Source organism: Carassius gibelio, chromosome A19 (assembly GCF_023724105.1).
Source record: "Carassius gibelio isolate Cgi1373 ecotype wild population from Czech Republic chromosome A19, carGib1.2-hapl.c, whole genome shotgun sequence".
In the NCBI taxonomy this organism is placed as follows: Eukaryota; Metazoa; Chordata; class Actinopteri; order Cypriniformes; family Cyprinidae; genus Carassius; species Carassius gibelio.
The window spans coordinates 6,080,640-6,106,257 of record NC_068389.1 but is presented as its reverse complement, the minus strand read 5'-3'; the positions used below and the strand labels follow the sequence as shown (position 1 = coordinate 6,106,257).

Below are 25,618 nucleotides of genomic sequence, written 5' to 3'. Positions count from 1 at the left end.
GGTTTTATTTTATTTATCATTTAGAATGAGAGAGATTTACTTAAATTATGTAATATATATATATGTGCATGCAATTGTACTTTGACAGAATGTTGCACAAACATAAACCTAAATGGTGTACTGTAGCCCAGTATGTTTATACAGCCTTGCATACTGTATATATGACCTTGCTTACTGTATATATTTCCTGTAACTTCTATATTTATAGTGTGTTTACAGCGACATCTAGTGACAAACTGAGAGCAGACGCTGCATTCATTACATCAGCATTCACAGTACCTTTTAAAAATGGATTTTCTTTCTTTCTTTTTTTTATCAGTGAAAACAGTAAAGATGTTTAGTTATTAATGAAGAAAAAGGCCTGATGATCTGATATAAATATCGGGAAGCTTTGTCAATAATGAGGCATGTCGTCAAACAGCATTTTTTTTTTTAAATAAATGAATTAAATAACTGTAAAAATAAAACGTAACAAATAATAATAATAAAAAAGCACATTAATGAAAATATTTATGTACTGCAAACACAGTTCAGTGTGACTTTATTGTGTTCACGTGTTGTGCATCTGCTGTAACAAAAACTTAGTTTATATTAGACTTATTAGAGGTAAAAACTAAAGTGATTTCGAAAAAAAAAAAGTTTTTCAAAATTTACAATTACCAATTTATCCCCATAAACAACCAGGGAGTCATGTGTAGAGCTATGGTCACGTGCCAGTAGAGGGCGATATGGTTCCTAAAATCATACTGTAGCCTACATGATAACACCATCTTCAGGTGAAGTACGATGGTAAGAGCACAGTTTTGCTGTTTATCGTGACCTGGTTAGCCTCTGCTGGAAGATAATGATGTTTAACAAGAACAGATGTCCTCTCCTTTAAACACCAAAGCCTTTCCCTGACTTTACTGAGGTGCTCCAGATCTGAAACGATAGAAAATCACTGTAGTCTTCATCAGAACAATGTATTTAAATTACATATCACAGTATCAAAGCTAAACATGGTCCAGTTCAAAAGATGCACAAACATTTGTAATCATAAATGCTATTAGAAACATGAAGATCCATACGTTTCTAATGTATTTGAATACATTGACATATTACAGAACACATTTTGTGCATAGTTTATCAATTAAAATAAACATAGCTAAAGCAACAACAGTCTCTTGAAACCATCTTTTAATGTAAAGTCACATTACTCTTATATATTTCTGCTAATACTTTGTCCCGTCTGAAGATTACACAGGAGATCTCGGTCTATCTGAATACATCACAACGAGAGGAACACCACACGGACATCTCCCCACACCCAAATAATCAACACCACGAGAACAACTCAACCATCAACCACAGCTCTTCATCTTCTTCACTTTCTGGAAAAACACGAGTGTCTCAAGTCCTGGCCAACATCATTCTACCGACCATCACATATAACAAAGAAAAACTATGCTGCAATGCCATAGAATGTAGTATAAATGCATATAAAAACATACATTTGTACAGTGGGGTTTCTATTCAGATTTACAGGTGGATATAGATATATTTTCATCATGATGAGTTAATGTTGTAACATAATATGTGAAACTGAGAGTTGGATGTACTGTAATTGGCACCTTATATATAAATTATTTTATTAAATAGATGTTATAAAATACACATATCACACACACACAAATGTGCATGTGTTTTAGGTGTGCAGAAACATAAAGACGGCGGAAAATAAAATAAACATAGATCAGGAAAATTATGCATCTACACGGAGCTCAAATTATTCAGCAAAGCTTAGTCTAATGATTGAATCATGGTCCGGGACATTTTCTCTGGTGCCTACAATCTGACCCATATTAAGAGAGTTGACCCAACAGTGAAAGCTGTGCACCCTCACATCGAAAACAGCATGTCAGTCGAAATAAATACAGCTCCTGTCCTCTATTCCAAGTGTCCTCGAACCATGCAATGGTCACAAACTGCATTTCTTTCAATATGTTATGCTTCCTGAGATGTGCACATAATGTTAGACATAGTTTTGAAATAAAACGATTTGAACCCTATGGTTGAAACACGATGTGAAGGTTTGTGTCTCATTGTAAACACCCACTGCTATGATTGAGTAACAACTTTGCATATGTGTGAAACTCAGTTATATGTGTAGTATACGTTTTGACTGTCCCAGCTGCTGTGGTTAAGTGTTTATTGTGGCGTTAGATCTACAGCTGGCATCGCAGCTGATCACAGTCATGTCTGTTGAGCACACGGATGCAATGATCTTCACTTCTGCACTCTCTCATCATCAGTCAACACAGGAGGTAAACAGCAGATTCACTGCGTAGTGTAGGCAGACATTGATAATGACGGGAGGTTGGGTTACAGTGCAGAACTGAAGGGATTGACAGCTCTAGTCATTATAAGGAGTATATAACTAACTGTTTTTCTTGTTTTCTGTGCTTTCTAATTGAATAACAGACAATGTTCATGCTGTCAACAGGAACATTCAGTCCCTCACACCCTCAGAAAAAAGGTACAAAAGCTGTCACTGGGACCTCAAAAGTGCCTTTTAATACCTTAAAGGTATACATTTGTCCCTAAAGTGTACATATTAGTACATAAATGGGGTACTGTCTCAATGACAGTGTTTGTACCTTTTCTTTCGGAGACTGTAAAGAGCACGTCAATACAAAAACAAAGCCAAAACCCAGAAAATTTAGTCTATTAACACACTTACATTTTGTGGCATTACTGTTGGGTTCATATCCTTCTGTAAAAACTATAATCCTGTTTTATTATTTCTCCTGCTTGTGGGTGGACCAAAGAATCAGAGATCTAGAAGTTTGTGTTGAACTGTGCTGATGTTTTCATGTCAATTACGTCATAAAAACCCTGACAGAGTTGTTTTGGTGGCTTAATAAGTAAAAGCTGTTTTTGGACTCACACTGAGGTTTTGAGTGCTGAAACTTACAGTATAGGACGTTTTAATGACCTCTTATGTGTCAAAATGTGTTTTCCTGATTCATGACCCCTTGAAGTTGTTATTCAGTAGAAATCTTCCCTTCCCTCTCAAATATCATTAAAGCATCTTCAAATATAGCACGATGAAATGTCTTACATGTTGGACAACAGGGTCAGAACAGACTTTTCAAGTACCGTATTTTTCAGACTATAAGTCGCACCTGAGTATAAGTCGCATCAGTCCAAAAATAAACCGTGATGAGGAAAAAAACATATAAGTCGCATTGATTTAGACCCAAGAACCGAGAGAAAACATTACTGTCTCCAGCCACGAGAGGGCGCTCTATGTCTTCAGTGTAGACTACAGGAGCACTGAGCAGCATAGAGCGCCCTCTCCCGGCAGTAGACGGTAATGTTTTCTCTTGGTTCATTTCTCGCGGTTCATGTCAAATTCATTTTGAGAAGTCGCACCTGACTATAAGTCGCAGGACCAGCCAAACTATGAAAAAAAGTGTGACTTATAGTCCAGAAAATACGGTAATGAGCAATAAAAGATTTCCCTGGGCATTTAAACTTAGGAATAACACAGTTTCAAATTAACTTTTTAATTTATTTGTTTTTTCTTTTATGTCAAATGTTTGTAGAAATAGCTTGCCGTATTCTGGCCACACATGCATTAAGAACCATTTATGAATTAGTTTATTGCCGTTTACACATGATAAAATCAAAACTCCCTGTACAGCATCTGCACTGTTAATGATCCGAGTATTTATCAAGAGGACATAATTCAGCTGTTTTCAGCGGTGACTAATCGAAACGCCTCTGATTGGCCGCTGCACCCATAAGCTCAATAGAAACCTGTGATTGGTTATGATGCTCAGTCAGTGCTGCAAAAAACACCAAATAATTAATCTAAACGTAATGCCAAAAACAACACTTTTAGTTCATTTTCACACTACAGCCAATATATATTCAGTTTATTTGTGCAGGGCCAGTTGTTGCCCCCTTATCCTGAATTTGGGGGCATTTTTTTTCATTATCCTCTGAACATGTTTGGCTGTCCCAAAAGCTCTTTTGCAGAAAGAGCGAAACTGAACATTGTGCCTAACGTGCAGATCTGTAATGACACGTGTGTGTGTGCGTAAACAATGACAACATTTTCATTTTCTCCCAAACTTTTCCTTCAGCACCTAGCATCCAGGGATGTTCTGCAAGCGTCCGGCGGCGGAGCTTTCTCCAGACTCCCAGAATGCCTTCGGTTGTTTCTGTGAGAGATACTCTTCCAGGTGGTCAAGGGAACACTGTGAACCTCCCTCTGTTTTGATGCGAGCCCTGTCCGAACCATTCCCCGGATCTGCTCTCTGTCTTCATCGGAGGAAGCGTCGCTCTTCGAGCTCATCTCCACCGCCGGCTCCGTGAACACTATCAGCTGGTTTCTGCGACGAGGAACTTCGCCTGCAGGACTCCAATCGGCCCCTTTCTCCTTGGTCAGGACGGTGACGGTCATGTGGTTCAGAGATGCGCTCCGGAGCAGTATACTGGAGCGTGGCTGCACCATCTGTATCCCGCCGATGGGAATGGTGAGGCTGAGGCTGGGAATCATCACCTGGGGCTGCGAGTGAAGGGGCAGGTGACTTAACACGCGCTGGCCTTCCCCGGGCTGTGTGCTCCTGGAGAGACACCCGTGTGCCCGAGGCCAAGACTGTGTCATGCTGGTCCGTCTCTGAGGACTGTGTGTTTTCACCTTCGGAAGGAGCCAGAAACACATTTTCATTTAGTGAAATCACCACTTGTGTACTATAGAGTGAGCACTACTGCAGTCATCTTTATTCTGGGCTTAGGACACTATTTCTAAACTGTGTGGTAAGTCTTGTTTGGCGGCTATGGCTAAAGATAGTCCTGGTTCATACAGTAGATTATAAACAGATGTGTCTGCCGTCATTTCATGGGTTAGTATCTAAGGTTTTGGCTTTAATTGTATGTAAAGAGCTGTGGCCTGGCTTCTGTTTCTAATGAAAGTGTGACACTGAAATAACACAGTGTGCTTTTGGACCCAGGGTATTTGTTTTGGATGTTTAGCTTGGATATATTTGTCTGTCTCGTTTTCAGACTAATTACATTTTGTGCGCTAATAAAAAACATCTTTCTATAAGTGGACTTAAACAAACTCACATAAAGAAAGAAGCAGCTACATATTTAGCTATCACGACTAGAAACCCACAGTTTACTCACTGCTGACTAACAGGGCTGTTAAAAGAGAAAACTACTGTAAATATGTAAATGCCAAAAATTCTGTGGCATGTTTCTCAAAATAATGATCTGATCTTTCTGACATCAGAAAAGTCTCTTGGATCACGCGGTATGAAGCTCGGTTGTTACTGCTAACTAAAACTATAAAATCATTATTAAAATAATTTTTGTTATTGGAAATAAGAGTAAAAATGTTAGGTGATTTTAGATGAAAAACATAAAGAAGAGGAATGTGGCCTTAGCAGAGCAATTAAATAAATATGTTTATGTTTAGTTACAAAAAAAATACTATAACTAAAACTGAAATAAAATTAATTCCAAGTACTAAAAGAACTAATTAAAGAGTATATTAAAAAGGAATTAAAAAGGAAAATAAATAATAATAATAATAATAATAATAATAAAACTAAATAAATAATACTGGTTTTATATATATATATATATATATATATATATATATATATATATATATATATATATATATATATATATATATATATATATATATATATATATATATATATTGTAAACTAAATTCATCAGGTTTTTTTTTTCATATTACATTTATGGTTTGGTTTATATTTTTATGTAGCTATTGCTTTTCCATTATGATTTAATATTCATATTTTCCCAAAGACCAAAATATTAAATCAAAGTAAAGGATCGCTTATTATAAGGACAATTTATCAATATATTTTCTTTAGACTTCAGCCAAAATATTCCTTAATGTGAGTCAATATTTTCTTTTTTTTTTTTTATAATTTTATAATATGCTATAATATGAAAGTAGAATTTTCAATAAAACTAAAAATGTTTTGTTAAACAACATTTAGTGTAATAACTTAAAATAAGGCAATTTAAAAATGTAATTTCTTCTTAAAATATGCATGCCATTTTCTGCTAAAATCTGATGTACTATAAGAATAATAATAATAATAATCAAACTGTTTGTGTTTTGCACATCAACACTCTGGCGTCAAGCAAAAATACTATTTAAACAAAGCTGTTTATTTTGATTTTATTTTTTTTATTTTTTCTCTGGGGAGTGTTATTTGCTTTTAGACGAACTGAACAAAACAGGTTTAAACTGGAAACCTCTATTTCAGATTAGACCGATATAAAAATGCACTTTTAATAAATGACACGGTGTGCAGGTTAAAGACATACGTGTCTCATTCTGTCTTTTAACAGTGTTTCATTATGGTTCCTCTGTGCAGTGACCATAAATAAGCCAGAGAAAAGAAAAGTCCTGTCAGACACTCACTGGTTTGGTCTTGAGGTCTGGTCTGCTGGGACAGGCTTTCGTTGAGTCTCTGGATCTTTCGGCTTGGTACTGAATCGTCACACTGGCCCCGACGCTCAATGCAAGTGGACAACTGGGAGACGGAGGGAACGGATCTGGGAACGATGAGGCTCGGTGGTTTGAAGGAGACAAAGAGGACAGACAGGACGATGGAGAGGGACAGCGTAGAGGGGACAAGTCTGGTCCAGGAGACGCTGGTAAAGATGGGGACATTTGCAGGCCAGGAGACATGCTGTGGATGGGGGACGAGCACGTCTCTACAGCGGCTTGAAGGTGTGGAAGGGTTACGATAGATTTGGTGGTCTTAGGAGAGGAGGCTTGTCCATAGTGGCTCGGTTTCCTGGGGCTCATGCTGACAGGCGCTTTGGGATGCGGTTCCCAGCCTGGGTTCGACAGGCCTGAGACGTCACAGGAGCCAGGAGCGTCTCTGGAGAGAGATGAGGAGGAGCACGAAGCTTCATCATTATCATCAGGCTCGTCCACATCTGAGTCCTCTGCGTCTGAGAACTGATGCTCCTCTATCGGCTCCGTCTCCAGGACATGCTTCTCACTGTCCCCTACAGCACAAGGCAGTCCTATCAGCTTTCACTAGGCACAGATCATTAGACTGAAATACATGCCCCCTGACCATATGAAACAAGCTATATGCCACAGCAATCCACTGCATACACAAATACTGTTATATGCAATTATTTGCAATTACTGAGTCATTATATTACTGTAGGTATCATATATATATTTTTAAGTAAAACTGACAGTCACAGTTTTAATGCTTTCAATTAACAGAATTATGAAAAATGTCAGAATGTGTCTGAAATCATGTAAATTGTATCCATTATCCTTCAATGTTCCTGTAGCTCAATTGGTAGAGCTCTGTGCTATAAAGCGCAAGGTTGGGGGTTCGATTCCCCGGGAACACATGACAGGTAAAAGTTGATAGCCTGAATGCACTGTAAGTTGCTTTGGATAAAAGTGTCTGCTAAATGCATACATTTAATTTAATTTAATTTAATTTATCCTTGTGGTATAATATTAATTTTATATTTATAAAATTTAAATGATAGCACAAAAATACACTAAATTGATCAAAAGTGTCATAATTTATAATTTGACAAACAATTTCTATTTCAAACAAATGTGGCTTTTTACTCTCTATAAATTACAGCAAATCCTCTATTAAAAAAATACATCAGTATACTACTGTACAATGGTTTCTGTAGGATCATGTGACATTTGAAAACATCCAGAAAACAGTTACTTTAAATTGTATTGGTGTTTTTTTAGAATTCGGAATTTGTATTTTATTTTACTGTACTTTTAACAAATAAAAAACTATAACCACACACACACATAATGCAAAATACAAGGTTTATATACGTATCATTTTATATAAATTTCTAGCCTTTTTCTGAGTCGAAAGTTCCTCGAAATGCTTTCCCCCCCCCTCACCTCCTTCATCTGTCTCAAGCTCACACTGCACTGGTCCTGGAGCAGTTCCCTCTGGACACCTCTTCCCATGAGCCTTCGACTTCATGTGTTTAGTCAGATTCCCTGAGGAAAGCAATTTCGACATGGGAACACAAGAAAATATGAAACGTACGTATATCACGTGCAGTAACTAAGTACTTTATATACAGGCAGATATGGACTAAAAGCCACAGATCTCCATTCCTCGGCTGTGCAGCGTTCAGTACCTTTGGTTTTGAAGGCAAAGTTGCAGTGCTGGCAGACGTAGGGCCGAGCGTCCGTGTGCAGACGTATGTGTTTGCGCAGCATGCTGGGTTTCTTACAGCGTATCCCACACTCTTCACATACATATCGGCCTCTCCCGCGGCCTCGGACATACACGTACTCCTCACTCGACCTGTAGCTGGAAAACCCAACGTAACAGCTGAAAGAACATGCTGTGTGAACCTGCACTGGAGTTCACCCCCCATCACTGACCCACGACAGGTGTAGGACTACAGATAACCCAGAAATGTCCTTCTTTTGTGGAAATGTCTTTCCTAAAAAAAAGCTATTTTATGGCTTCGCAAGATTGGGAATATATCATGCTGTACAAGCCAGTGTTAATTTCGTTGACAAATAATTTTTGTCATAATATTTAATTCACCGACGATAACGTACGAAAACTCTTTTTAAATGACAAAAACTATGATGCAAATTTATTGACATTTTTGTCAACGAATAAAAATGAGAAAAAAATGTTAGAGAAGGATGATATTTGTAAATACACAATTATAATATGATAGGTTAAACTTGATAGCTTGAAAGCACTGTAAGTTGCGTCTGCTAAATGCATAAATTTAAATGTAATAAACACACTACCGTTAAAACGATAACTCAAGTACGTGTGCTATAGTATGTTAGTCTACACAAAAAAGCGTACTTCTTTAAATCCTGACAAAAGATTATTAAAACATTCTTTAAAAATTACTTTAAAACAAAACTTTTCATTTGACATCATTATAAAAGCTGCTTTTTACAAATGTAAAAGTGTCATGAAAGTGCACTTAAGTGCCTTTACAATCATTAAAATTGTTACCTGCAAGTAGAGTTTTTTTTTTTTTTTTTTTTTACTGTAATTAAAATCTGAAGTACAGTACAAGTGCACAATGATTAAGCACACTTATTTTTGTATTTCATGTATTTCAAGAGAATACATGTGGGTTTGGTGATTAAATAATGACCACAAACTAGTATACTACTCTTACTATTTGTACCATATCTTTCTCTGGCAGGAAAAGTAAGAGTACAGTAGTATGCCGTTCTGAATATAGCAAATGTTTTCCAAATTTGTGTGAACTAACCCTTTAACAGGCCGAACGGAGAGCAACAAAAAAGTGAATCACATCAGCAATACTAGTAATATTTATTCAGTGTTAAACAAACAGAATGGAACAGAAAACAACACTTGTATGTTGACATTGAAACTGGAGGTTCTCAACATCAACTCTAGGTTAATTAAAACAGCAGCGGAGCATAGCCTCAGGGCTGGAATATGAATAGAAAGAGGCCTATACATTGATCTCAAAAATCTGTGTGGGAGATCTGATCTCCAATCTATAGCACCTGCATGCTACACTTCTAAAGGTACTCTTAAACAGCTTGATATGCTTGGGACAGTCCCTCTTTCAGACACCATGCATGCATATACAATATATCCATATACACCCCCTCCACCTACCCACAGACACACACACACACACACACATGGGTAGTCTGGCTGGGTATCCACCCTGTTTGTGTCCAGAAAGTCCCAAAACGGGGCCTCCACTTGACCTCAAACAGAGCACCATTTATAATGTCAAGAACTAGGGCCCCCCTCCCTTCCGACGCCCTTCACCACCACCCCGGCTCAGACCTGGGGTTCTTGCAATGCCGCTCTGTGCCCAGAGTCCAGGCGTCTGTGCCAATCTAAACAGCTGAGAGGGGGGGAACCCTGGTCCCGACCTGAAGCTCATAGCCAAAGACATGAGTACAAATCAAGAACTGTGTGCCAGCTTTCTTAAAAATAACAGTCATAATAGAGTCCAATTTTGGGCGGATTAGTGTTTTAGTTTTTGTCCATGCTGCTGTTTAATTTGTGGTTGTACTGTATACAATATTTTCCCAAAGTAACAGACTAGTGTTCTTCACACAGTAAAAATTAAATGAATGTGATCCAATAACAAATGTCATTCCAGACATTCACTACCTTACAAAAGTTTGTGATCAGTAAGTAAGTCTCTTATGCTGATCAAGGCTACATTTATTTGATAAAAAATTTAGTAAAAACAGTAATATTATGAAATATCATTACAATTTACAGCAATGGTTTTCTATTTTATAGGGCTGCACTCAACTAAAGATTTTTCTGGTCGACTAGTAGTCGTTCATGTTAAGCATTAGTTGACTAATTACAAGTTTATTAATAAACCATTTAAATCATGATAATGTTTTCCATTTGAATCGTTCATTCGAAATTAGACATTTCTCTCTCTTTAGATATCTTTTTCATTTCTGTAAGAGAAGTATACACAGAGTTAATTTCACGCTCAAGTTCACAGAGGCCGAGGGGGCAGAAAGCGCATCCAGTTTGCTTTCATTATTTTACAAAAGCGCAATGGTTTTTTTGTTATAGTTAGTGCAAACTAATAAACATTGAGGCTTTACAGATTTGAAAGATGTATTACTCTTATCTGTATGACTAAAATTACGGATAATTTTTTAGAGCAAGTGACCGCACTGGCGGCTCAGTCTGTCATGCTGTGAGCCCCCTACTGTTCAGACACTTAAATAGCGCACATTTGTCTAGGTTAACATTAGATTGAGTGGCCATGTAAAGTTACTACTACTTACATATTTCAGATGATAAGCCATATTTGAGGTTGATGAATTATAGGCGAGCATTTGGATGTACTGTACTACAACAAAATCCATCTGTTTACGATCTGTCTGTGCACTTCCTGTGGATATTTTATTTCTGCGATTAAGCGACTGATAAAATTGACCAAGCCTCTCTCGTCAACTAAAGGATAGTCAACTATTAGTGGGCCGTCCTACAATTTTAATATATGTTCATATGTTATTTATCCCTGTGATCAAAGCTGTATTTTCAGCATCATTACTCCAGTCTTCAGTGTCACATGATCCTTCAGAAATCATTGTAATATGCTGATTTATTATTAGTGTTGAAAACACTAATTTCTTTCTCTTTTTTTTTCTCAGGAAACTTCAATGAATAATGTTTAAAATATCAGCATGATCCTCAAAATAGAAATCTTTTGTTAGAATATACACCACCGTTCAAGTTTTTTTTTTTTTTTGGAAAAATAAGGATATGTTAAATTGCTAAAAAAAAATAATCATCAGCCAAGTCTAAGAATATAAATGATATGGAAATCCTCCAACATTTTTCTTTACAAATCCTTGTTTTGTACTTCTGATTCATGACCGGTGTTTTGTTTGCTCTCTCCGCTGTGCTTCCACGTTCATCCCTTCTCAACGGAGTTTATGCTACGCCTACATCCTACTGTACATCATCTGCTGAAAGGCCACTTTTGTGAGCATGCGTACGACAGTTAGTGGAAACTAGATATTACGGTTTATAAAGTTTTAAATACGTCAATTTTTCTAACACAAATGCATCGATTTGCTTCAGGAAGCCTTTTTTTATGATGGATTGGCAGAGTTTATTAAGATGAATTAATATCACCCATTCACTGCCATTATAAAGCTTGGGAAAGCCAGGACATTTTTTTATATCAATCCGATTGTATTTGTCAGAAAAAAGAAAGTCATATACACCTAGGATGGCTTGAGGGTGAGTAAATCATTGGGTAATTTTCATTTTTGGGTGAAATATAATTTTAAGAGTTGACAAATTGTGCAGAAACCACATAATTAACCTCCACCTGAAATGCTGACTAAATTCATTTTCTAAACCTTCATGCAAAATCACTCCCCTCATTCATCAAGTAAAACCTCAGAGCTTCCATTTTAAGATTCACAAACCACCCTAACCACCTTGTCTTTTCATTCTGAAGGCACAGAAATGTGTCCTAAACTCTGTTTTAATGCTCCCCGATGACCATACTTGCATGGTGGACGAGTACAGACAAATTATGAGTCAATTTCATGGCTTTTGTGAAGAGTACGTTGTGTTTTACAACTGCCATCATTCCACAGAAACACCGCAGATGGTTGTTTCTAGGAAGACGTGTGCCTGTAAACCGATCTCACTCATGACAGACTGAGCTACAGACCACATAATCTTGAAGAATTACATTTCTTTCTTGTAGTAGTGTGTATGACGTAGATCATATAAGTCTTGAAGCCTGACTGATTCATAGTTTTAATTCATAGCTCAGATTATTTTATTATATAGTCTTCCCTCTTTCATTAAAAAGAACCAATTTCTCTTCACATCTGAAGTCATAAGAGATACAAAATGTACAAAGCGGTGGTACGTGAGGACTGTAATTGAGAACCACTCAATCAGGGATCATGGAATGCTAAATGTTATGCATCCAATTAAAATGTCCCTAAATGATATTACCCAGATTACTTTACATATGAGTTTAATAGCAACAAGGGTTAAAATGGTTCAAGCCGCAGTCATACTAGACTTTACCTTCATTTGTCTTTCGTTTATACACACAGAAACATTGGAGAATAGATACACAAGCTAATGCAGTGCTGTGCAGTGTGCTGCAAACAAAACAATGTCAAGTTTTGGTCAATTCTGATCTACAAATTGGTATGATGAGAAAAGCTAACCAAAGTAGAGTAGATGGTCCTCACATTTCAAATTATCATTAAATGTGATTTTTTAATTATTAAAACATATCATGTTCACTGTGGTGTGTTATTTTCTAATGTATATTTAACAATTTTAAATTCTAATATTTATAAAGTCTAACATAACCATGGCTTTATAATAACCATAATGTTCTGTGCAGTGAATTATTGACATTTTACTTGTGTACTTAAAACAGTAATGGTACTGTTTGGTTGCCACTTAAAATCTGGATATTGAAGCAAACCTGTTGAAAACCACTGTCGTAAATCTCTTAGATATTGTTTTTTCATTCATATAAAAACACCTCAAAATGTGGGTTTACTGCATCTTGGTCATCTCCATATGCCTGCAGCTCAATGACCAAAATCATTGATGCAGTATGGTGTAAATGGGATTCTGTGGGGTTCCACAGGAAGTGACCGCCAGGTTAGGTAGTTTACTGGCTCGGACTGTGTAACAGACGGTCCGTGTTGGCTCTGACAACCAACCGATCTCCTGCAGCGGGGCAAGAACAACACTGCTCAAAATACTGACAAACTGGTGACAGAAAGGCACCATACTTACAGCATGAGCAGGGTGTATAGTGCAGGAAGTACGACAGAAGTAAAAGACTCTAGCTTTCAGATGGATAAAACATAACGGATTTGAACTAAAATTCATACCTGCTTGCAAGGTATCGAAAAGTTTATCTTTTTTTCTCTCTCTATATATGAAATGGCTTATCTATGGAAGCATGTTTATGCTACTATATAAAAAAATAAACAAATAAATGACACTATAAAAAAATGAAAAACGTTAATTGCAATTTTTTCTCATAATTATGTCTTTTAACTTGCAGTTGTGAGTTTGTATCTCCCAAGCCTAACTTTATTTCTTAGAACAGTGACTTAAAGGGTTAGTTCACCCAATAATCAAAATTTTGTAATTAATAACTGTCGTTCCAAACCCATGAAACCTCCATTTATCTTCTGAACACAGTTTAAGATATTTTAGATTTAGTCCGAGAGCTCTCAGTCCCTCCATTTTTTTAGCTGTGTGTACGGTATACTGTCCATGTCCAGAAAGGTAAGAAAAACATCATCAAAGTAGTCCATGTGACATCAGAGGGTCGGCTAGAATTTTTTAAGCATCGAAAATACATTTTGGTCCAAAAATAGCAAAAACTACGATGTTATTCAGCACTGTCTTCTCTTCCGGTCTGTTGCGAGATTTCAAAACACTAAAATGTAGTGATATCCAGTTCGCGAGCGAATCATTCAGTGTAACCGGATCTTCTTCAACCAGTTCACAGAATCGAACTGAATCTTTTGAAACGGTTCCCATAAGCATTAATCCACATGGACTACTTTGATGATGTTTATCTTACCTTTCTGGACATGGACAGTATACCGTACACACAGTTTCAATGGAGGGACTGAGAGCTCTAGGACTAAATCTAAAATATCAAACTGTGTTCTGAAGATAAAAGGAGGTCTTACAGGTTTGGAACAACCTGAAGGTGAGGCATTAATGACATAATTTTGATTATTGGGTAAACTAACCCTTTAATTTCTCACAACTGCGAGTTAGTATTGTGCAATTTTGTCTTTTTTTCTCACAATTGTGAGTTTAAATCTTGCAGTTCTGACTTTATAACTCACAATTTGCAAGACAATTTCAGAATTGCAAGACAAATTCAGTGAATGGCAGGGAAATGGGCTTCCATATATATCAGAGTTGGCCTTGTTGTTGTTTTCATGTTGAATCGCAGATTAGTATGCAAATATCCCAGTGACATTATCACTTGGCTTCATTATGTTAACTTATTATTGCATTTTTCAAGTACAATGTTTACAAAAAACAAAAACAGACAGCACATAGTGTACACAAGGATTATGTATCTACAATGTAGTATACATGCCAGACCAGTGTGTGGCGCTGTAATTCTGCCACAGAGGTAAACTAAAAATGGAGAAGAAGACTTGGAGCACACGCATATACTTAGCATTTTTTACCTTAGTAATTTTTGATTGTGCTATAGTAAAGTTAATAGGCTTGGCAGCTTCTGCAGCACGAATACAAGCATGTAGTCCGCCATTGTTGTTTTTGTTGCTGTCAAGTGACGTAGTGGTGTCTGATCATCATTTCACAAACTATACGGATTGGCTGTACACATAAAAACGCAAGGGTGTAATTTTCAGATTTATCCACTCTGGGACCCAGTTTAAAAGAATAGTGGATTGAGGCTCCCAAAACACCGGACGAAATGGAAATATGATACAACATCTTTACGTATACAGCTAAATGCATCTCCGTGTGGCTCTACATCATCACATTTTTTTTCACACTGCATTTGTACAAGTGTTTAAATTAGTATGACTTACCCTCCTTCACAAATCTGAACCCGTGAGCTGTATTTGGAGGTAGATTGTTGATCCTCATTCTCCTCTGTTGTTTTCTTTTCTACCTCTTTCAACTCAGCTTGCTGGGCTTCTTTCGTTTCTGTGCGCTGAGTGGTATGTACCTACACTCGAGAGAGACACGGGCAAGTTCACCAACCCTATCCGAGGTGCCCAGGGAGATAAAGATGGGGGGGAAGTCTCATTCAACATTTTCCAGATAGCATTAGAACTGATTTAATTTTAGGTTGTCATGTCAAGAGTAAGTAAAAAAAAATTAAAAATAAAATAAAATAAAATTACAAAAGACTAAAAGACTTGAATGTGGAATTTGAAGCTAATTATTATTATTATTTTTTTAAAATCATACCTTTTAAATTACTGAAATACTGAACTAAACAAACATAAGCCCCCAAGTTAATACAATGGGTCTCATTCATGAAACATTCGTAAATATATGAGTAAATATGGGAGTGATTTGCGCGTAAAGAGACCTTCCCGAAAACCATTCTCCTGATTCACAAATACTTCGTAAACGTCAGATGTGATAGTGAAATGTGTGTGTGTGTTAATGAATTCCAATCAGTCTTAAATGGGACGCGCGTGCACGCTAATTCTCAATTACCATAAATCCCGCCCATTAAATCCGACAGACAACTATATATGAGCATCATATTATGACACCAAATGAAGGATTTCAACGTGTCTTCTCAAAAGCGAATGAAAAATAACAATTTCTCAGCTGCAGAAATTGAAGTTTTATTATCAGAAGTTCATTCAAAACGACACATTTAATTTTCAAGCGTACATAGTGGCGTACTATCAGGTCCTAAAAAAAGGAAGCTAGGCAGCATATTACAGATGCTGTTAATGGAGTTTCTTCTGTTAATCGAACAGTCCCAGAAGTGAAAAGAAAATGGTTCGACATGAAGCTTGACAGCAAAAAAACAAATTAGTTCACTTCGAAAAAATCGTTTACAAACTGGAGGAGGACCATCATTATCATCGAGCATATCTACATACTACTAGGCTACTCTCATAATAAAAGTAAAAAGAAAAACCGTATGTAATTACTTTATATAATATTTTTTTTTTCAAAATGCTGTGTAAATATGTACCCGATTAAGGTGAATTAAAATGCAGCCGTATTAATGAGCAAAATGTTCAGATGTTAAACGCACTATTTACGCTGGGAGCAGGTGTAGATTTATTTCGTACCAACTAACATTTGGAAAATACGAACATTTTAATGAATCCGAAATTTTACGCCAGAACCACTTTACACACGATTTACACAAAAAATCGTTCTGCTCGTGTTTCATGAATGAGACCCAATGAACGTAACCTAGCATATCAGCCATTCTCCCTGTTAGAAAATCGAGTTTAAAAAGGTCAAGTTGTTTTGAGAACATGGTAGCTGGTTAATCAACTAAAGACCAGCTAGGAACCTGCAACCATGTTCCAAAACACAGCTGCAAATGTAAGAGTTTAGTGCATTTCATGCATTGACTAGATAAATTCAAGAGTTGTTACATTTACCTCAGTCGTGTTAGGCTTTTGGGAGTCAGGGGTTTCTTGTTTCCTGTCAAGAGAGGGTGACATGTCCGCCATGGTGTAGATGAGTGCTGAATGTCTCTGCCTGCAGTGCAACAGGGCCAGCACTTCCTTGCTTGTCAGGCCAGGAGGGTATGGGTTGCGGGTACTTGTACACCATGAGGAATAGACTGAGTTTTGTTGTTCACTCTGTATGGATGGATTGGGCTTTATGTAGTTTAAATAGCACCAACTAAAATTAACGTTAGTGTTAAGAGTAGGAAATGATGGTTCTTTGTGTTCTATAGAGAAGATGTCACTTTGCTCACCAAGGCTTTCTTCCTTCTTGCATTCGATCAAAACTTTATCATTTCCACTTTCATATTCCTGACTGTCCCTCTCCTCCTTCATTCGTTTTTGTTGTTGCTCACTTAGTGGGCTGAGCTCCTCACTGCTTGTGGGGGACAGCAGACGTTTGGTTGCACCAGCACTTACTAATTTAGATCCAACAGATATTGGTTGTTGGTCTATGATTTCAAACCTTGAGGTCACTGCATCTGAACTGACTCCAGCGCAGCAAGGTTCCTGAGGACTTGAGGCAAATGTTTGTGAAACTGTAGTATAAATGGAGCCTGCATAATGTGGAAGATGTGAATTAAGTCGGACTGGAATTTTCTGGGTTGGTAAAGGTCTCAGTAGTTCTGGGTTTGAAGTAACATCAAAACCAATATTCTGATGGTGATAATGAGTGAGGTATGGTTGATTGACCCTTGTATCAGAATTCACCAATTCATTCTCGACTGGAATTTCAAGCTTGAGTCCTGTCGACATTGAAGAATAATGAGCTCTGGCAGCACCTGTTGCACAAAGCAGACTTCCCAATGTTGAGGGCTGGTCAGTATGAAACGGCTGGGTATTCTCTGATAAAACATGCTGTGATTGCATGATCTGCTTCTCACCAATTGAGTGAATAGTATTGCTTAACATCACACGATGGGTGGTGTTTGGGCTGTAGGAGGTGCCTGGGCTATAGCTGGGTGATGTGTTAGTCCTTTTAGTTGGAGAACTGGTGTTGAAGACTTTAGAAGATTGGTCTTCCTCCTCCGGTTCCCTCACAGCCCTATGCCTCATTAGAAGGCATTTCCGCCGTTCTCTCCATCCTGCAGGGGTTCGATCTGGAGACAAACTACTGTAGTCAAATGACTTGCTTCGAGTTTCTGTAACAAGGTTAACATGCTGAGGAACATGGGGTGCCTGCTCAGATGCAGAGCGCCTCATTTCTCGGTGATAATTTGTGGGAATTGTTAAAGTATGAATGGCTCTTGATCTCCTAGTTGGTGTTGTATCTGCATCACCTTTGCAAGCCTCTTCAAATGATGTTGATCGACTGGAGGTATGAGACACACAACTGTCTTGACTTGGACTGTGAGGCAGGGACATTGATTCAAAGCTTGAGTCCCCGGATGACTGGGCAGCTTCTGCAAGACGAAGGCGTTTCTTTTTAGGTGGTAACTTCTCAATTGGAAGTTGAGCCAAAGTCGGACTTCTTTGGGGCCATTGGAAATCACTGACCTTTTCAATGTCTTTAATTTTAGGGATAGCTGGAGGGGGTGATACTGCCATGGTGTTGATATTTGAATCTTCAGTGACCAAGATTTCCGGCAGTTGGACATTGTGTTGGCGTACAAGTTTACGGATGGAAGGTTTAGTTGCCTGTTGCTTTGATTGTGAGTTAGTAGAACAGTGAGGGACATCATGAGAGTGTGAGACCTCATCTGGTCCAGAGGTTTTTATAGCACTATCATGTTTCTCAAATGAACTAGTATGCTGTATGACAGATATTCCTTTCAAAGCACCTTCTGTACCATGTTCTTGACTCAGTTCAATGGTCCCTTTAATAGGCTGTTCACAAGATGGTGTAGATCCTTTCCGTGGTATATAAGAAACAGAGGGTAATGAAGGATCTTCAAGTTCAATACTTTCTTCTTTCCTTCTTTTTCTAAATGCAAAAGCACAAGGACGAGTTGTGTGTGTTCTTGTGGGCTCTTCCACTTGATAGACTTGACTTTCAGTTTGTTGGGAAATGTGAACCATACAGCAGTGTTGTCCGTGTGTTTGATATCTCTCCCAGTCATTAAAAACTATACCACATGCATCACACTCAAATGTATCTTGTTTCTGGCTGGGATCTGGAACTGAGGGATGAAATGGTGATCTGGAATAGGATTGTTCCTTCATGGTCATTTCAGCACCAATGGGCAATTCAATGGCAGGCTGCCGTCTTAGCATACCATGACGCCGTTTCTGAACAGGCTGCTGGTCATCAAAGGATTGGCTAAGGCGAAGGCTACGAGAAATTCCAGGCACATCACTAACACCTGCATCTGAGGGCATAGAGTGACTTCTTAGAAGAGGAGCAGTGGTTTTCGGGTCAGCTTGCTGGATACTAAGAGAATGGGGCTGAAATTTCTCACAAGGTACACCAAGAGTAATAGAACCACTGCTCTTTGAACTCAAATCTAATTCTTTTGGACTGTGAAGAAAGGACTCTTTGGAAGAGGTTGGCTTCACTTCTGTGCTGCTTCTCCTAGAGAGTGAGAACCTTCTGGGTTTGACACTGTCAATTTTACTGGTGTCTACCACAGCCTCATTAATAGTGATGAGTTTAGTTATGTGGTCAATAACTTGCTTTTTAGGCACAGTGAATGGAATTATTTTCCCTTCTTGCCCAGCAGGATTGTCATGCTGTTCACGAGCAGACCTTTGTAAATGACCAAGGCGACCAAACTTTCCAAGGATGACCTCTGCATAGCTTTTGGCACTTGTGTTTGGTGGACTATCTTGAGAGACTTCCATGCTCTCAGATCGAGAGAAATAGCCAGACTCTGTGCTACCTTTGCTATTTAGACCAAACGATGAGGAGGCTTCATCAGATGATCCTATTGGTGTTCGTCTCCCCCTGCTAAGTCTCATTGCAAGTCTCTTTTTAACTGCATGGGAGTCTTCTATACCTTGTAACTGTCCCTCAGAGCACTTTTCTGAGGCATCTAACTTTTGAGGGGATATTCTTTGTTTTTCTAAAAAGGAAGATGGTTGGCTTTCTTCATCTGATTCTGTAAGTGGCTCCTCTGAACAACTTATACCTGGTCCATCCATTTCTGAAGTGAGACCAGCTTTCACCCTATGAGTGTGGGACTTTCTGTGTTTGTAAAGGTTACTTTTAGTCTTGAAGGAGAACCCACATGGTGCACAGGGGTAAGGTCTCTCTCCAGTGTGGGATCGAATATGTTTCTGAAGCACGCTGGGCTTAGCACAAGCACGACCGCAGTATGAGCACAAATATTTTCCAGGCTTTTGAGGTTTACGCTCACGTTTTTGTCTAGTCGTACCTTCCAGGGTCTCATCCATGGAGCAGGATGGTATAGCTGATACTGCTGAGGATGAAGCTCCAGATGGCATTTCACTAGGCTTCCTCATGTTAGAAACAAGACATCCAGAACTTCCAGATGCACTTGGAGAGGTTCCCTCTATAACAGTGTCTGTCTCCTGAGCAGGTTTCCTCTGTAATCTGAGACGCTTTCTCTCAATATTAAGATGTTTTTGCTGTTTTGCATGTTGCTGCTGGTTGACAATCTTGTTTTGTTCATGATACTGCGGGACTGATTGTGTCTGGAGACTTTCCACTGGAGTCTCATTCTGCTTTTCTAAACCTCCAGATTGCTCCCCTGTGGCCAACTGGCTATGCAAGGACTCCATAAAATGGGATGAAAGCTTGAGGTACTTTATTTCAGACTGTATGAATGACCAATTATTTTATGACCATTCAGAGTATGGCATAATACTTTGTTCTGCATAACATATGCATGGATTGTACATATTTGTCACAACTGGAGCATTCTGTATACATTATTGCTTAATGTGAGAAGAATGTCTTCAAAAGGAATTAAATGAAATACAACTACAATTTTCTTTCTTCTTTTTAAGTTTTAGAAATTCTGCCTCTTCTGTTCCTTGTTTATTCTTGTCCTTGAAAATCCATGGGAAATACGTTTTGATACGCCACAAATGCCCTCAAGTCCCAGTATTCTGTAGTTGCTTTGTGATGATCCACTTCAGAGATTTAAATTCTGGGGAATATCAGAAGACAACAAAAGGTGTCACTGTCAATTCTATGTTACAACTAAAACTAATAAAATGCATTGAATCACTAAATGAACTACATCTGATAAGACTGTAAAACCTTCGTCCTTTTCCGTTGAAACAGTTGGTCACTTTGACTGTTAAAAGAAAACTGATTAAAACAAACTGTCTAACTAGACTAAAAGAACATTAAAAGGCATTATAGTTTCTATAAATATATGTGTATGTGCTAAAGAGGGACAAAGACTATGGACTTAGTATTCTTAACAAAAGCACAAAAAAATTGTGAAAATAAACTCTGACACTGCCTTCACTAGAACAAAGGGGTTCCCAGATAGCCCCCCCCCCCAAATATAATATAACAAATGTAATATTTGTTAAATATGTATTATTATTATATTAAATATTATATTATTATAGCATCTCAAATAATTAAAATAAATAAAATAAGTTTTTGCCTTATTCTTGATGAGTTTGATTGGCATCTGTGTAAGGCAATTAGGTGTTATCCAAGCTGTCTCGGGCATGTTGCGTCTGTGAATTTGTGCATTTACCCATTCAATTAACACTTAATTTGCAGCTGTGTGTTAGAAAATGTTAGAAAAAGAGCAGCAAAGCATAATTCTGTAAAAAAGGATTTTTAAAAACTCGCACTGACGAGGGAGAGAACCGGTCCATCAGTCCGCAAGTAACGTTAAGACTCTTTAGCTCCAAGCGCAGGCTGATCCGGTTCATTCTGTACAGCGGGGAACACACTACTGTCAGGCCCATTATGAATGTAATTTGGGCTAAGGCAGTGTTTTCAGTCAGTGTTTAAAGTTGTTAAGTGTGCAGTGTCTACAAAAATTTTAAACCAGCTGTTGCCATGTCATCCTCACAAAGATTATTTTTATAAATTTTGTGACTGAAGATGGCGACTTACTGTTTCCAAATATGTAGATCTACTTATTTAAATATAGAATTAATACATAAAAAACCACAAACATGACATTTCTGAATACAATTATTTCATACACTTTATTTAATAATATAAAATAATAGGCTACATTTCTGTAGAATGAGAAAATACAAATTCTAAATATACAAATAACATTTTAAATGACTTCTGTTTCAGAATAAATAAATAAATAAATGTAATTTTCATCCTGATACTCAGGTTTTGTATGTGGACAGGTACTGTAATATGCAATAGTATAGGGATTGGGGCTATTTTAAATGATTGTAGTTCATGTTTGTGATGGTGACAGAGAAGTGGTTGTTTTAAAATGCGTGTCTTTCACTTTGTTCTACGGTTTATTTTCAATATGATCAATGAAAAGATTTAAAATATCTGAATTTTGAGTCCGACTCCATCCGTTAGTTACTAGTGCCCGCTCACTTTTGCCCAGGCCCACCCAAAAATACAATTCTGCCTACGCCAATGCTAGAACACAATAAGGAATTAGGCATCCCACTCACTGACCAGCTGGTATTGGCACCCACACTTTACTTTAGGGGGCGGTTAGGTGTGGAACCACAGGAGATCCTGCTGGTACATATCAAAATCACTGCCAACTTTACATTCCAGCAGAATTGTTGTGTGAATCCAACTCTAAGTGTTCACAGACTTCCAATTATAGTGAAACCAGAACATATTGATGAGTGTATTATTTAAAAATGCTGCCTTGTGCATACATATTGCTGTAGTGTAGAGAATCTGAAAAGTGACAATTACATTCAGTGAACCAAAAGAATTGATTCAAGGAAAATTAACCAATACTCATTAAAACTCTAAACAAGTCTTTTTTATTTATTTTTATTTTTTAATAAAGACGCACTGTAGTTTGAAGATCTCAAGTCAAAAAGGTTGAAAAGATGAGATCTGAACATCGGTTTTAACCGAAATAAATTAAAACCATGAAACCGCCAGGCTTGTATTCACATGTCATTCTTTGGCTCATGGTTTGTTATGTTTGATGAGGATATGTAGGTCTGTCCTCCCACTCAAAAACACTGGTGACCTTGAATCACAGACCGCAGTGGCACATCCTAATGACTCATTTTAGCTCGAACACAGTTCTATTACAGTTCCCCAATTCTGTATTCAAACTACACATAGAGGGGCCGATCTGTCTTCTCTGAGCTGCTTTTCCAAACATGTTCTTGATTAGGAGTCAGGATTAGAATTAAACTCGAAACACACAATGATGTCGTTTGAGGTAAACCCATAAAGTCAATAAACTCAACCCATGATGATATCCTACATCACAGACAAATGAACATTTACAGGGATTGTGCCAGCAACGGGGAAGAACCAAAGGCACTGATTTGTACTGACTTCATGAGAACATGAAAACATTCAATATGTGGCAAAGAGAATCATCAAGCTGCACTGGACATGATCACTGGGCACCTGTGAGCAATTAAAAATATTTCATAACGAGGTCAGTGACTAGACTTACCAAACCACAGCGTAACCCTGCCAGACTCAGATGCATAAAGCTTTGTCCACTCTGTCAAAACCACACAAAACATAAGCTTTACACTGTACTTAACCAAATCCCAAATATGTTGTTTAAATACATTTAAGAAAGCTCGCCAATTTTCCCTCTCGCTCACGAATGGGCACCCAATGGTGGTTCCTATGGCAACGGCCCTAAACCATGCAATGGCAGATGGAAGCAAAGCTGGAGGGCTAAATTTATCTCCCAGCATCCTCCCTGACTACAGAGTGAGCGCCTGACAAGCCAAGGTGCCCCCCGTCTCTCCAAAAACCCTTATCTCTCCAGACAGGAGCGAATGGACGTGGAAAAACAATATCAGAATCTAGTAATTTCGTTTAAAAATAAAACCAAGTAAAATCTTACAGTAAAGTCATATATTCTCAAATTCAGTGCAAGATACGGTCTCACAAATTCGAGATGCAAGATTGAATTTGCAGAGATGAATGCAGGATTTCATTTAATTTTATTTGTTCAATTAAATCCAGATTAGCATACCACAATTAGCAAAGCTCATGAGAAATAACCCATTGAATGAAATGCACACACTGATGCTACTCAGACACTTAAGTTCGAGATAAAGACCATTTTAATCATTTGGGAAATTTCTGAGATTTCAAAGCAACAAATGCTCAGTCTGCAGCTGCTGCATGGTCATAACGAAATCTCTCGTATAACTTCACATGACATAAACATTACTCATGCAGACAGAGATAAACAACACAAAGCATCTCAGCCTCTGTTGATTCACTACAACCCTGTTTCAGGCATCCCACAAAAGCAGTCTTTTGCCTTTTCTATACATCTGTTATTTTCAGTCTCTTCTGTACTACATATTAGCAAACCATCAACCAAATTCCAGTGACTTCATCTCTACTGTTCACGTCCATCTCCCGGGTTTTAACTTTCCCCTCCTTCCAGTGAAAGACCCACGGCATCCATCCGCCCCGAGTCTCATTCATACGGCAGCAGCGTAAAGGAGGACACATACGCAGTACAGTCAGTCCATTCATCCTCTCTCAGCTTGCTCTCTGTACTGGCAGCCATTTGAAACAGCAGCAGCACACTGTCAGCTGGTACACTGTACTACCAGACATACATAACTCTCACAATTCAGCATAACATGTAACACTAACCATTTAGACAGCTGAGCACCCTTTAAGAAAAGCAGCATCATGATCCCGTGAATGTGAGCCCCGCAGAAGTGGTTGTGTGTGAAATCTGGTAATCAAGCAGATTAGACTGGTAATCATCGAAGTCTTTTACCTGGCAGCTGCAGGTCTCCTCTTCAGCCCTGCTTATATGTGAGAGCAGTCAGGCTTTGAGTGAAGGCTGAGAGCGTGTGAGTCATAGCGAGAGAGACCGTGAGAGAGAGAGAGAGAGAGAGAGAGAGGCTGAATGTATGAATGAGCTGCCGTAGTCTAGCGCGCTAACAGTGAGGCGAAGGGGAGGTGAGATTGTGCTTCTTGCACGGTGGATGGACAGCAGAGATTTTCAAAGAGTGGGAGGCACAGATGCCAGTTATCAATGCCAAAATGTGTCATTTATTTTCAGGTAGGAGGGGGAAATCAAATCTGACCGTATTTACTTTAGGAACACATGCTTTTATTGAGAACTATTCATTAGTGCATTGATACATTAGATGTTATTTTTTAAAACTTCTACCTTATTATTTTGATTCACTCGTAAATACATTGCATCACATGAGTAAAAAGTACGGCAATTCAGTGTAGTGAGCTGTAATGCAATGAAAGCATCCTTGTCAGAAGAAGATCGGGTCTGCTGAAGATGTGTACAAAATGTAATGGGAAAAAAAGAGTTCAACTAACCGCACCCTCTGACTTAACAGTTGGGTTGTTACATTTCGGTTCACAAAAATACAATGATTAAAGGAAAAGTCTTTCCAATAATCAATCAGATATTTGCCCAGTGTTCTCACAGACTGCCAGTGAAGCATGACATCCAATTGGAACCAGTTATTATGTTTTTGTCCAGCGAACATCAAGAAGTCATTTCTTAATCATATTTTGAAATTGTTTAGTAAAATATCTAAATGTTCTATAAAAGAAACACTTTTTTTTTTCATTTTTATTTCATTTAGATCATCATTGATCATGTTAATACTGCATGAACAACGCTTTGTGATAATTTATACAAAATGTGTGCTTAATTGTATTGATGTATGCTTAATTGTATGATGCAAAGTAATGTACTTCAACTTAAGAGTATATATTTATACATATATATAAAACTGCCACTTAAGTGTACTTAAAGAGTTTTCTTGATTCTTTTTAACACTTAAAACTTT

The 25,618-nt window shown here is 37.9% G+C and overlaps 1 protein-coding gene across 3 annotated transcripts in view; it reads right to left on the bottom strand.

The window, feature by feature from the left end:
* Positions 1 to 509: 509 nt before the first annotated feature.
* LOC127934927 (transcription factor HIVEP3-like) overlaps positions 510 to 25,618 on the bottom strand; it is a 33,062-nt gene continuing 7,953 nt past the window's right edge. Inside the window, exons 1-7 of one of the 3 annotated variants that reach the window (XM_052532486.1) lie at positions 24,577 to 24,705; positions 16,697 to 20,817; positions 15,143 to 15,282; positions 8,191 to 8,366; positions 7,946 to 8,047; positions 6,458 to 7,053; positions 510 to 4,687 (exon numbers count right to left, since the gene is read on the bottom strand). In XM_052532486.1, the coding sequence (XP_052388446.1) occupies positions 4,127 to 4,687; positions 6,458 to 7,053; positions 7,946 to 8,047; positions 8,191 to 8,366; positions 15,143 to 15,282; positions 16,697 to 20,446 (5,325 nt within the window). In that variant the 5' untranslated portion in view covers positions 20,447 to 20,817; positions 24,577 to 24,705 and the 3' untranslated portion in view covers positions 510 to 4,126. Of the gene's footprint in view, positions 4,688 to 6,457; positions 7,054 to 7,945; positions 8,048 to 8,190; positions 8,367 to 15,142; positions 15,283 to 16,696; positions 20,818 to 24,576; positions 24,706 to 25,618 lie in introns of those variants that run through there. The other 2 variants (XM_052532488.1, XM_052532487.1) reach the window with 2 other exon arrangements.